The sequence below is a fragment of the Mauremys reevesii genome, linkage group 9 (assembly GCF_016161935.1).
Source record: "Mauremys reevesii isolate NIE-2019 linkage group 9, ASM1616193v1, whole genome shotgun sequence".
NCBI lineage: Eukaryota > Metazoa > Chordata > Testudines > Geoemydidae > Mauremys > Mauremys reevesii.
The window spans coordinates 31,390,720-31,402,817 of record NC_052631.1 but is presented as its reverse complement, the minus strand read 5'-3'; the positions used below and the strand labels follow the sequence as shown (position 1 = coordinate 31,402,817).

At 48.5% G+C, this 12,098-nt stretch overlaps 1 protein-coding gene across 8 annotated transcripts in view; it reads right to left on the bottom strand.

Moving 5' to 3' along the window:
* The window catches only part of XRN1 (5'-3' exoribonuclease 1), an 85,409-nt gene that overhangs the window by 65,664 nt on the left and 7,647 nt on the right, over nt 1-12,098 (bottom strand). For all 8 annotated transcript variants that reach the window (XR_005584364.1, XM_039487241.1, XM_039487236.1 and 5 more), the window contains exons 3-8: nt 10,489-10,586; nt 10,081-10,190; nt 9,884-9,994; nt 9,563-9,645; nt 5,324-5,411; nt 5,074-5,242 (exon numbers count right to left, since the gene is read on the bottom strand). Coding sequence is in view for 7 of the 8 variants with exons in the window: in XM_039487241.1 (XP_039343175.1) it covers nt 5,074-5,242; nt 5,324-5,411; nt 9,563-9,645; nt 9,884-9,994; nt 10,081-10,190; nt 10,489-10,586 (659 nt within the window). In the remaining variant the exon portion in view is untranslated. The remainder of the gene's footprint in view (nt 1-5,073; nt 5,243-5,323; nt 5,412-9,562; nt 9,646-9,883; nt 9,995-10,080; nt 10,191-10,488; nt 10,587-12,098) is intronic.

Sequence of the window (12,098 nt, the reverse complement as noted above, 5' to 3'; positions counted from 1 at the left end):
GTGTGTGTTTGCGCCACGTGCACCGGTGCTGCAAGTTTTTCCCTTAGCAGTACCCATGGGGGGAGCACTGTTGCGACCCCGGAGTGGCGCCTCTATATTGCGCTATAATGGGAGCCGCGCGCTCCCCCACCTTCAGTTCCTTCTTGCCAGACAACTCCGACAGAGGGGAAGGAGGGCGGGATGTGGAATACACCTGAGCATCTTGAAGAACACCAGTTACAGAACAGGTAACTGTCTTTTCTTCTTTGAGTGATTGCTCATGTGTATTCCACAGTAGGTGATTCCAAGCTATATCCGCTGGAGGTGGGTAGGAGTTCACGAGTTCTCAGGACGCAGTACCGCTCTGCCGAACCTGGCGTCATCCCTAGTTTGGGAGATGATCGCATAATGCACAGTGAATGTGTGAACTGAAGACCAAGTGGCAGCCCTACAGATGTCCCGGACGGGGACATGGGCTATATAGGCAGCCGACGAGGCCTGAGCTCTCGTTGAGTGTGCCCTGATGATCGGTGGCGGGGGAACCCCTGCCAGATCATACCACATGCGTATGCACAAGATGATCCAGCGAGAAAGGCACTGGGTGGAAATAGGCTGCCCCTTCATACGCTCAGCCAAGGCAACAAAGAGTTGCGAGGATTTTCGGAACTGTTTAGTCCGCTCCAGGTAGAAGGCCAGTGCCCTACGTACATCAAGCATGTGAAGGAGGCATTCCTCATTGGAGGAATGGGGCTTGGTTCTGATGGGTCGCGAACAGGTACATGTGGGGAATTCCCCAGTCTTGGAGAGACAACTCATAATGGGGGAAGAAAACCCTGCTGAGGCGATTGGCCTGTGTATTGCGGGTGCCCGGTAGGTGGAAAGCCCTCAGGGAGATGTCATGAGCTATACAGAATTCCCACAGGCTCAGGGCTTCCCGGCAGAGGGCCGAGGACTGTGCCCTGCTTTGCCTGTTGATGTAGAACATCGCTGCAGTGTTGTCCGTAAGGACTCTGATCACCTTGCCGCGAAGCTGCATGACAAAAGCTACACATGCCAACCGTATTGCCCTGAGCTCCCTGACATTTATATGGAGGGACAAGTCCGAGGCTGACCACATCCCTTGGGTTTGCATGTTCCCTATGTGGGCTCCACACGCATCGGACACCAGGTTTATTGACGGGGCCGCCTCCTGGAAAAGAACCCCTTGGAGCATGTTGCCCAAGGAGGACCAGCATTGTAGGGAGACGATTAGCCTGGGAGAACTGGGAGGCTAGCCATAGGTGGAGGGACCTCATTCAGAGTCTGGCATGGCAGACCACATATGTGCACGCTGCCATGTGCCCTAGGATCTGAAGGCACGCCCTTGCTGCTGTCACCGGAAAAGTTGTGACTGAGGAGATGAGACCTTTGAGGGTTTCGAACCTGTCCACTGGGAGAGAGGCTGTGGCCCTTAAGGAGTCCAGTAGTGCCCCTATGAATTCTATGCGCTGCATGGGGACTAGCGTTGATTTGGTCTCGTTTACCAACAGGCCGAGCTTGGACCTGCTCCTGTCCACATGCACCATATGGGCCCTCACCTGAGACCGTGAGTTGCCCTTGTGAAGCCAATCGTCCAGATATGGGAACATCTGGACCCCTTCTCATCTGAAGTAGGCCACTACCCCCACCATACACTTTGTGAATACCCTGGGTGCTGTGGATAGGCCAAATGGGAGAACTGTGAACTGGTAGTGGTCAGGCCCCATCAGGAAACGGAGGAAGCACCTGTGCCCTTCGAAAATACGTATGTGGAAATACAAGTCCTGAAGGTCCAGGGCCGTGTACCAGTCCCCCGGGTCCAGGGAGGGGATAACAGAAGCCAGGGACACCATGCGGAACTTGGAGCGGACCATAAAATGATTGAGATTCCACAGATCTAGGATGAGCCTCACCCCTTTTCGCTTTTGGGATCAGGAAATATCAGGAGTAGAAGCCCCTGCCCTGGAATTCTACTGGCACTCTCTCCATTGCCCCCAGATGTAATAGTCGTTCCACCTCCTGACCTAGGAGGTGAACGTGCTCCGGGTCCCCCGAGCCCACCAGGGACGGGGAGTGGTTGGGCGGGGGTGAACTGAACTGCAACGCGTAGCCCTTGGAAACAGTGTTGAGGACCCAGCCGTCCGAGGTTATTCGTGACCATTCCCCACGGAATGCAGACAAACAGTTGCTGAACACAAACTTTATTAATGGGGGGGGGGAGGGGTTCCATGGCAACTGCCTTGGTACCCTCTGCAAATAGTCAAAAACACCTCTTTCCCTGCCTCTTGCCCTTAGAGGGCCCAGGCTCTGGGGCAGAGCGGGACTGTCGTTTAGGCCTGCACTTTTGGTCTCTCGGCCTCTTGTAAGGGGGCTCATATCTGCTCTGCATAGGGTGAGCTGACATCTGCGGTTTGGCCTTGTCCTTAGTCAGAGGGACGTAGAGGCCCAAGGTCTGCAGGGTGGTAGGAGAGTCTTTCATCCTGTGCAGCCTGATGTCCATCTGTTTGGCAAACAGGGCCTTCCCGTTGAATGGCAGGTCCTGCATGAGGGACTGGGCCTCCGCCGAAAGCCTGGACAGGAGGAGCCACGACGTCCTGCGCATGGAGATCAGAGGCCATCGAGCGAGCCACCGTATCCGCTGCGTCCGACGCTGCCTGCAGGGCTGCTTTGGCTGCCGTTGCCCCCTCATCCACCAATGCCTTAAAGTCCTTCCTAGCCCGCTCGGGGAGGAGTGGCTCGAACTTTGGCAGGGACTCCCATAAATTAAAATCATATCAGCTCAGTAAGGCCTGATGGTTGGCCACGCTGAGCTGGAAACTGGAAGAGGAGTAAAGTTTTCTACCAAAAGAGTCTAGTCTCTTGGCGTCTTTATTCTTGGGGGTGGGCGCGGGTTGGCCCTGCTACTCTTGGTGGTTCACCAATTCCACCACCAGGCAGTTAGGTGCTGGGTGAGAGTACAGGTATTCATGGTTCTTGGCCGGCATGAAATACTTCCTCTCAGCCTTCTTGGAAATCGGGGCCAGAGAGGCAGGAGTTAACCACAGGGCGTTGGAGATGTTGGCTACTCCTTGAAGGGGGAAAGCCACATGGCCCGGCACCGAGGGGGACAGTACATTACAGAGGGAATCGGACAGGCCCTCCCATCTCCTTGGCCTGCAGCTGGAGGCTCAACGCCACCCACTTTAGCGGGTCTTGATGCACCCTGAAGTCTTCCTGTGGAGCAGAGGGTGGTGCCGTGATGATCTCTCCTGCACCGGATGATGAGGCTGGCACAGGGCTGTGGGCCGCAGCCGGTGCTGGGGGATCAACCCCCAGGTCAGAGTCCGGGCGCAGAGCCGACAACTCATGATGTGTCAATTTGTGCCTTGGACTAGATAGTGAGGCCGACGGGGCCTCGGACGCCCTGGCCACTGAGCGGGTTCCTGCCTGGGTGGGCATCCGTGGCCACGGTGCCCATTGACACCATTGTCCCTGCCATGGGGCCCCTTGCCACTGTCCATGCTGCGGGCCAGGTGGCACTATCTGGTCCAGCTGATCAGTACGGCCTAGCGAGGGGCGGCTGGGTGCTGAGGCCGAGGTCACCACCAACCGAACGGTACCATAGGAGCAGTGGGAGCGACGGTGCCTATGATGCCGTCTTCTATGGGACTGGGACCTCGACGTTGAGGACCGGTACCCCCCGGAAGTACTGCTCCGAGATTCACTTCGGCGCCTGGAGCTGTGGTGCAGGAGACGCGCGGCAGGAGCCCCGTGTGTGACATCTGACGGGGAGGGAGCTCAAACGCGAGCGTCGATGTCTGTCACGCCGAGACCAGCTGTGATAGCTGCATCATGAAGAGGAGCGCCTTCGATGCCTCTCTCGGTGCCTGCGCCTGCTGCTGTGTGACGTCAAGGGACCCCATGACTCCTGCCCGGGCGGTAACGAACTGGGTAACCTGGCTGGCGTTGAGGGTGGTGGACACGAGCTGCGAGTGGACCAGGGTATGCAGAACTGCATGCAGAATAGGGTAGAGAATGGTCTTCAGAGTGAGAACTTCACCGTATCAGAGAGGCCTGTCGAGCACTCAACGGCGGTTTGCCTCGGGATCAGGGGCCCACCACCAGTGGCACCCTGGGCACCAGCAAGCTCAAAATGTCTCGAGCAGTCTGTAGAGCCTCCGGCGTCGATGGGATCGGGACTGCAGGAGAGGCGCATGTCGACACTGCCAGGCTACTCCGCTCAGCATGAGTTGGAGGTTTCGAGCCAGGGGGGGACCAACGCGGAGCCAGCCTCTCCCCCTTCCTTCTCACGGCACCACTGTGAAGTCGAGCTCTTCCTTTGCTTCTTGGAAGGGGAGTGGTGCCGACTGGGGAAGGGGGCTTTGCTGAGCACCGACGATGTGGTGCCCGGTGCCGAGTCCGCTCAGCGTACTGGAGTTGGAGCCAGCGCTGATTCCATGAGGAGAGCGCGAAGCCTCATATCTCCTTCTTAGTTCGTGGCTTAAAAGACCTGCAGATCTTGCAGCGTTCACTCACGTGAGTTTCATACAAGTAGCGGATCACTCCTTGGCATGGAATGGCGACAGGAGTCGTACGACTTGAAGCCTGGGGCACGAGACATGCCCTGGCCCACTCTAACAACTGAAAAACTACTTTCTACGAGCTATTAATAACTAGCTAAAGGTACCACTAAGATCAACTGGAAAGGCTGCAGCAGAGCTGGAGCAAAAAGTTCTGACTCACCTTCACTGGAGGCAAGAAGGAACTGACGGGGAGGGGGGAGCGCGCGGCTCCCTTTATAGTGCGATATAGAGGCGTCACTTCAGGGGTCGCAGCGGTGCTCCCCCCTATGGGTACTGCTAAGGGAAAAACTTCCGGCACCGGTGCATGTGGCACGCATGCACACCTACTGTGGAATACACATGAGCAAGCACTCGAAGAAAAATTGACTAGCTCACACTTCAGCAAGTACTATCAAACAATATTGTTATACTAGTAAGGTCTATCTAGGCAACACTTCCGTTTAACCTTTCCTTTGATTTCTGTTCCAGAACTATAAGTATGTTTCTGTTTAAATATTTTTTTTAAATTACTTACCTCCAAGTTCTGGCAGGATAGCCATATATGTTTTATAAAGTAGTGGCAGTGCATCATGATTAATATGTAAATGAGGTAGATGAGGAATAAAGTCATTGCCTACAAGAAATCCCATTAAGATCCAATCATCTATTATCCTTTCAATGTCATATTGAAAGGAAATCTTGTCCTAAAAAATAAGAAAATCTTTATGATCAAGTCTGTATACAAAGTTTTAACATCTTTTGCCCATGGTTCCATTAATACTTACTTTTACTGGTGAAAATTCATAGTCAATATATTCTCTCATTAATGACAAGTGCAGTAAGTGAAATGTGGTTTCTTCTGGGGCACATGCTCTGTAAATTATTCAAAACATGGAATCAACTATTTATAAATATTTCTGAAGTATGTATATAATAATCCACTATAGTTATCCAAAAATAAGTACTCAGCTATTATGTATTTGGCTGCATTGCTAAATATTATGATGTCTGAGTACTTGTTGTCAGGAGCAAATAAATACTAACTGCATTTTACAAAGACTCTGTTTCGATAATATAATTTTGCCTTACTGGCTACCCAGGAAATGTTCTAAAAAGCTGCAGAGACTCAGACTTCAATCCAGAAAACAATTACACTCTTGCTTAATTTTAAGCATATGAATACTGGCAGTGACTTCAAAATTAAGTACATAAGTGTTTGCAGAAGACTGCTTTTAAGAAAATGGAGATGCCCAGTTTGCAAAAGCGAGTGTGATTCAGGGATTCAGCACAGGTATGGTAACTGGGAATTCCTGCGCTCTAATCCTGGCTCTGACATTGACTCAGTATATGATTTGGGGCAAGTCAATATAACTTGTGTCTCAACTTTCCCACTAGTAAAATACGAATTATTTACCTACTTTGAAGATCTGATAAGATTAACTAGATAATATCTGTGAAGTGCTCTGAATAGAAGAATCGTGACATAACTCATAAGGATTAATATTGCTGGAGATCCCCTGTCATAGACAAACCTGTGGATGCGCACGCACACGCACAGACACACACAGCTGATTTTGGCCTGGGAGTAAGCTATGAATATTAAAGACCCTCCCTCTAAAATTTATCTGGGTGAAAGCCAACCCTATGCAAGATTGGTGAACTAGGCCCTATGCAACACCTAAATTCCATGTTAAGGGAATAAATGCATAAGGCTCTTCAGACAGTCAGGAAGGTTTTTTTGTTTTTTTTCCCTTCTCCTCACTGTATTTTGGTTGGGCTTTGGGCTTGTTTGGTCTCCTTCCTCTGTAATATCAGAAATGACTACAGCGGGAAATGGGATGCTGGACAGGGTGGGCTAGTACTCTAAGTACTCTCTCTTGGGTGCTAATCTGGGTGATTCTTGCTCGCATGCTCAGAGCCATAACTAGCTATTTTTGCGCCTGAGGCAAGAATATAAAGTTTCGCCCTCCCCTCTCCATATAATTTCATAGTAGTTACTTTGTAAAAAAAAAAAAAAAAAAAGGAAAATACGTAAATAACAATAATGAAAATAGAAAGTTTATTTATTTTAAGCATAAGATCCGTTTGAACTAGGAAGTCTTCAGAAAATAAATATTGTTTGAAACACCAACAATCAGAGCTTTTCTTTCTGTTCCCAATTAAATCATGAGCTTTTGTGTTCGGACTATGAACGACTGTTCTTTAAGAAATCACCACCATGGGAAGTTTTAAACTATGCACCACCCTTTTCATGACCTACACAGCAGCAGTGCTGCCGCACTTAGACAAACACCACGGGGAAGGCTGTTCTGTTTATTTACATTTTTAAATAGAAAACAGTTGTTTTTAGTTTCATTTTTCACCGCCTCCATCGCCCGTTCACTGCTGGAGCAGGCAGGCACCATTGCTTTTTCCTCCCATATGTCCGGGGTTTTTCCCTTCCCTAGGACTGTACAGCTTTCCTCCCCTTTGCTAGAAACATGTTTTTAAATGTGTTGGTGTTTAAGCAACTGTCACGGGGCGGTGCAAGCACACCAGGGCAAAGCCCAGCCGGGGAGCAGCTCTGATAGCTTCAGCCCCCAGCCCGTGCCCAGGGAGGAGGTGCCTGAGCCGGGGGGTGGGAAGGGCCGGGCAGGAGCAGCAGACAAAGGCGGAAACGCCAGAACCAGCCCAGTTCGCTCTCCGAGCTCCCTACCTCTCTGCGATTCGGCCCGAGCAGGACAGGGGGATCTGTGCCGCTGCAGCCCGGAAGCGAGCAGTCCCAGTGCAGCGCCCTGCTGGGGCACCAATGTGCCCAGCGCTGGGGACACGCTGCTTAGAAGAACGCAGCCAAGCTGCCCCCACCACCCGTTCATAGCCTCCCCTCCAAACCCTGCCGGAACCTGGGAGCCCAAAGCCCCCCCCAGAGCCGGCTCAGCCCCCAGCCACTGCGCTGCGATCCTTGGCCAGGCCAGGAGGGAAATAACACAGCTGTTCCCAGAGCACCTCGCCTGCTGCCCCGGCCCCTGAGCACAGGGGCGCTGCTTACACCTGGGCCCCGCTCCTAGTTCCCAGCCACGGCTCAGTGCAGTCGCGGTGGCAAAGGACGCGGAGCTCCACTATCTGCACCGGGCCTGCCTCTGGCTCCTACTAAAACCCTCCTGGCGGACGAGCTCGTCCCCTGCCAGCCCAGCGGCTCGGGCCAGTTCTCTGGGGTTGGGGTTGGTCTGGGCCACAATGGACTAAACCCTGCCTGGTTAAGCCAGAGGAAGACACCCCAGGGCACAAGCCGGGCTGTGCTGGGGTTACTGGGTAGCGGCTCTCCCCATTCCCCTTCCCACCCTGGGTTGGCTCAGGCCAGAGGAGTCAGGCGGAGACACGGGCAGTGGCTGGGAGGCTGTCCTGGAGCCAGAGGCTGGAATCGCTGCAGATCAAGTCTCGGTGCACACGGAAAGGGGTTGCTTTGGGGCTGCAGGTATCAGGGCTGCTGTTCTCCAGGCAGCCGCCCGCAGGGAGGGGACGCCCGGTTGGGGAGGGAGGCGAGAAAACCAGTCTTTCTGCACCCCTCTGCTTTGCACGCCTGAGGCAAGTGCCTCACTCGCCTCGCCCTTGTAACAGCACTGCGCATGTTCAGGGTCTAACTGATCATCATATGTGGAGTCAGGAAGGAATTTTCCCCCAGACCAGTTTGGCAGGGATCTCTGAGGTTTTTCTCCTTCCTCTGCAGCATGGGTGCAGGTCACTTGCTGGGATCAACTGGATATAGCCCACTTAATCAATTGTGTCATTGTGAGGGCCTTGGTGCACCTCAGTCCCTCCTATTCTCTGCTTGTGATACACAACTGGTTAGTCTCCTGTGGGCTGTAATACCTTGGTTTCATTTTGGTTGCTGGGTTTAGTGTGTGAGTGCTGGAGCCTGTGATATACAGGAGGTCAGGCTAGATGATCTGGGGTCTCTTCTGGCCTTAAACTTTATAAGGCATGGTCCAGTCCTTTTCACTGGAATTTATTTTGGGTTCTTGGTTTAGCACATCAACAAGAGCTATGTATCTCTTTAGGTACTTACATAGCTCTCATTACCATAGTATCTGAGAGCTTTCCTGTACTTACAAGATAAAATGTTCTCTCTCTCTCTCCGGCCCACCCCGCCACCAAGAAGTTTAGGATCTGTTTACATGGGGATAGTGATCAGAATAGCTTCCTGTGTGGACACTTTAATCCCAGAAGAAGGGGCCTTCTTCTGATTTACCTTTATCTGTAGATTAAAGGAAATTGGAAAAAGGTATTCCTATACTCTGGAATAAGAATGTCCAGAGGGGAGCTATTCAGGAACAGTTTACTCCTCAAGTGCCATTCTGGTCAATCTCCCATGGTAGACAAGTCCTTAGTGTTTTTTTTTTTTTAAATGAAAGAATCTATAAGAACAAGAACAATCTATTGTGGGAAAATAGCATCAGTATAGTATGAGCTGCCTGCCCTAGGGCATGAAGCCAGAGGCACAATGTGGTGCATTATAGCTCTCAGGATCTTCTAGCAAAAGCAGCAAAGAATCCTGTGGCACCTTATAGACTAACGGACGTTTTGCAGCATGAGCTTTCGTGGGTGAATACCCACTTCTTCGGATGCAAGTCTTGCATCCGAAGAAGTGGGTATTCACCCACGAAAGCTCATGCTGCAAAACGTCTGTTAGTCTATAAGGTGCCACAGGATTCTTTGCTGCTTTTACAGAACCAGTCTAACACGGCTACCCCTCTGATACTTGATCTTCTAGCAGTTCAGTTGGTATTAGGTTCCACAAGCACCAAATTGCAGACTTTTTTTCTATTTGCTGATTCGGGCAAATAGAAAATATTTATATTAACATAAATATTAATATTTATAAAATAAATTTATATGAATTTATAATATTCACCCATCATCAAATTAAAATACAACAATTACCTGACTGATTAAATATGCAGTCATTTAAAGAAAATATTCTAAGCAACCCTGCATCTTTTGGATCTCCTTTCTTCCTATAAATAAGATTTTTAGAAGCAGTTTACCTCTGGGATTTTTTGCCACCAAACCTGACTTCTTCTCTTAAAAGTGAGAAATGTGACTCATGACTTGTTAATCCAAGCATAATCTGTGGAAATAAGAGATTAAGAAGGGGTTTTATTATTATTATTCAAGAAGTGACCAGTGCCAGGATATTTCCATGCTCCGTGGTTCCTCAATGTAAATTTTTAGTTTGCCATAAATGTCAAGTTTTTTGTTTAATAATGTTTTATAGTCATATATTCCAATAAAATATTGAATAGATGCCCAAGTCACAGACATAATAGCCTTTTGTCATTATGAGTATAAAATATATTTGCACCTACCAAGTCAGCATCTAAACCATACAGACAATGTCTTGTGTTTGGATCGTAATCAGGCTTCGTTTTCTCTGATCGGATAAATTCCATAATTTTATGCTCTCCTTCACCTGGTGTCTAAATGCAAAGATAAAACAATTCAGTATACACTATTCTGAAAAAACTACTTTTTAAAAAAAATTCAGTAATATAAACACAATAACCTCGTGGCCTGATAAGTAGACAGTTACGCCATGCCAGGATTTGTCTGTGGAAATCTTCATATTTACAAAATACTTCAGATGTTCGTGCAACCTGGCCATGAAATCAGTCCCTAGTAACAGAAATCTACAAGTTACATCTTCTGATACATTGTCATTTTAAGAATTAGTCAAAATTCCATTTATACATTTATGAAGGATATTAGTGATAGAAAAAAAATAATTTTTGCAACGTGTGGAAGGTGGAGTACTTTTGAAGAGTTTTCGGGTTTTAAATATTAAATTTGGGTGGGATTTTCAAAAGTGCCAAAGTGATTTAGCAGAACAAATCCTATTGAAAAATCAGATGACAGAAAGGCAAAATGATTAATCACAGCAATTCTCCTGTAACTAACCAGCACATTTTCCTACCTGGTGTAATACAATTGGAGTCAAACCTGGCTTCTGTAGGGAGAACGTCTCCTTTTTCTAAAGCCTTCTTTATTTTGTCCTCTGCTTCTCTTGCTGACCTAAAAAAAATAGAATTTTACAGCATTGTATGTACACTATTTTTCCCCTCAAAAAATTAGAGTTGCTTCTTACAGTAAATAAGAAAGGAAATTTAATTCTTAGTCTTTTAATTTTGTTTTTAGTGCACATAGAAAACAGAGAAGCTGTTTTGAAATTTCTACAGCAAGGATAAGATGTATGCTGCACATAGTAGTATATACAGGGCTGAGAAGACCATTTGGGGGCCAATGGAAGGAAAGAGAACCAGCTGGCAGCAGATAAATGGCAAGTGTCAAAATACTGACTAAACTAATATTTTCCCCTGAGAATTAAAGGACATAGAAGACAAAATAATTTGCGGACAAACTCTTCATTTTTATCTTGATGCTTTCCTCCCCACCCCCACCTGTTTTCCTTCACATTTTTCCTGATATTGTTCTATCCTTTTTTAATCTTTTAATTTTTCTTTAAAACTCTCTGGATTTCTTATTTGTTCTTTTCACATTTTTTTAAAACCACAATTATTCTCTCTCATCTTCTCAACTCCATGCCCATCTTGCCTATTACCCCACCATTTGTTTTTCTTTTCCTCTCAAATGGTCCCCAAATGGTCTTCTCACATCTCCAAACCTCTGGCTTCCTTCCTTTCCCTGGCTAGTTCCTGAAGAGAAACAGTCTACAGTGAATGGAACTCCCCATAGCACCCACTGGTGAAGAAAAGGAAGTACTGTAGCATCAGTTGTTCAGAACAAAAAGAGGAAATGGCCAGCTCTATCTCCAACTTCCAATATGCCCTGTCAATGTGGCTGCTGTCCCCAAAGTTCACAAAAGCTGCTAGGGGAAGCAGTAAACATCAAGATTTTAATGATCTCCACTGTGTATGATCTAGATGTAAACTACATTATTTAGCTAGCCTGATGGCCAATGTTACTAGAGACTAGAGTTTTATTAGTTCTCAAACCTCAGTCTCTTTCCCTCCTCCACACTGGCTATCAAGGAAAACTTCACTATACAGTGACCACAAAGGCTTCTTTAAGATGGCATTCAGATTCCAAAAGCAGCCCTATTACTGCTTCTTTGCACAGTGATAAACAGGAATATGTAGATTTATAGAAAAACAGTCTTCAAGATGGAAAAAGAAGCAGCACCTATAACTTCTGTTCCCAAAGATGCATGCTGTGCTAGATCACCATTCTTGGGTCCATGCTCCTTTGAATGACCAAGGCACAAATTTTACAAATTCAAAGTTCTAAGCCAGGGGTTCTCAAACTGTGAGTCGGGACCCCAAAGTGGGTCGCAATCCTGTTTTAATGGGGTCGCCAGGACTGGCGTTAGACTTGCTGGGGCTCAGGGCTGAAGCAAAAGCCCGAGCCCCACTGCCTGGGGCCAAAGCTGAAATTTGAGAGCTTCAGCCCTGGGTGGTGGGGCTCAGGCTTTGGCTTCAGCCCTGGGCAACGGAGATCAGGTTACAGGCCCCCACCCAGGGCAGTGGGGCTCGGGCTTTGCTCCCCACCTCTTGGGGTCGTGCAGTA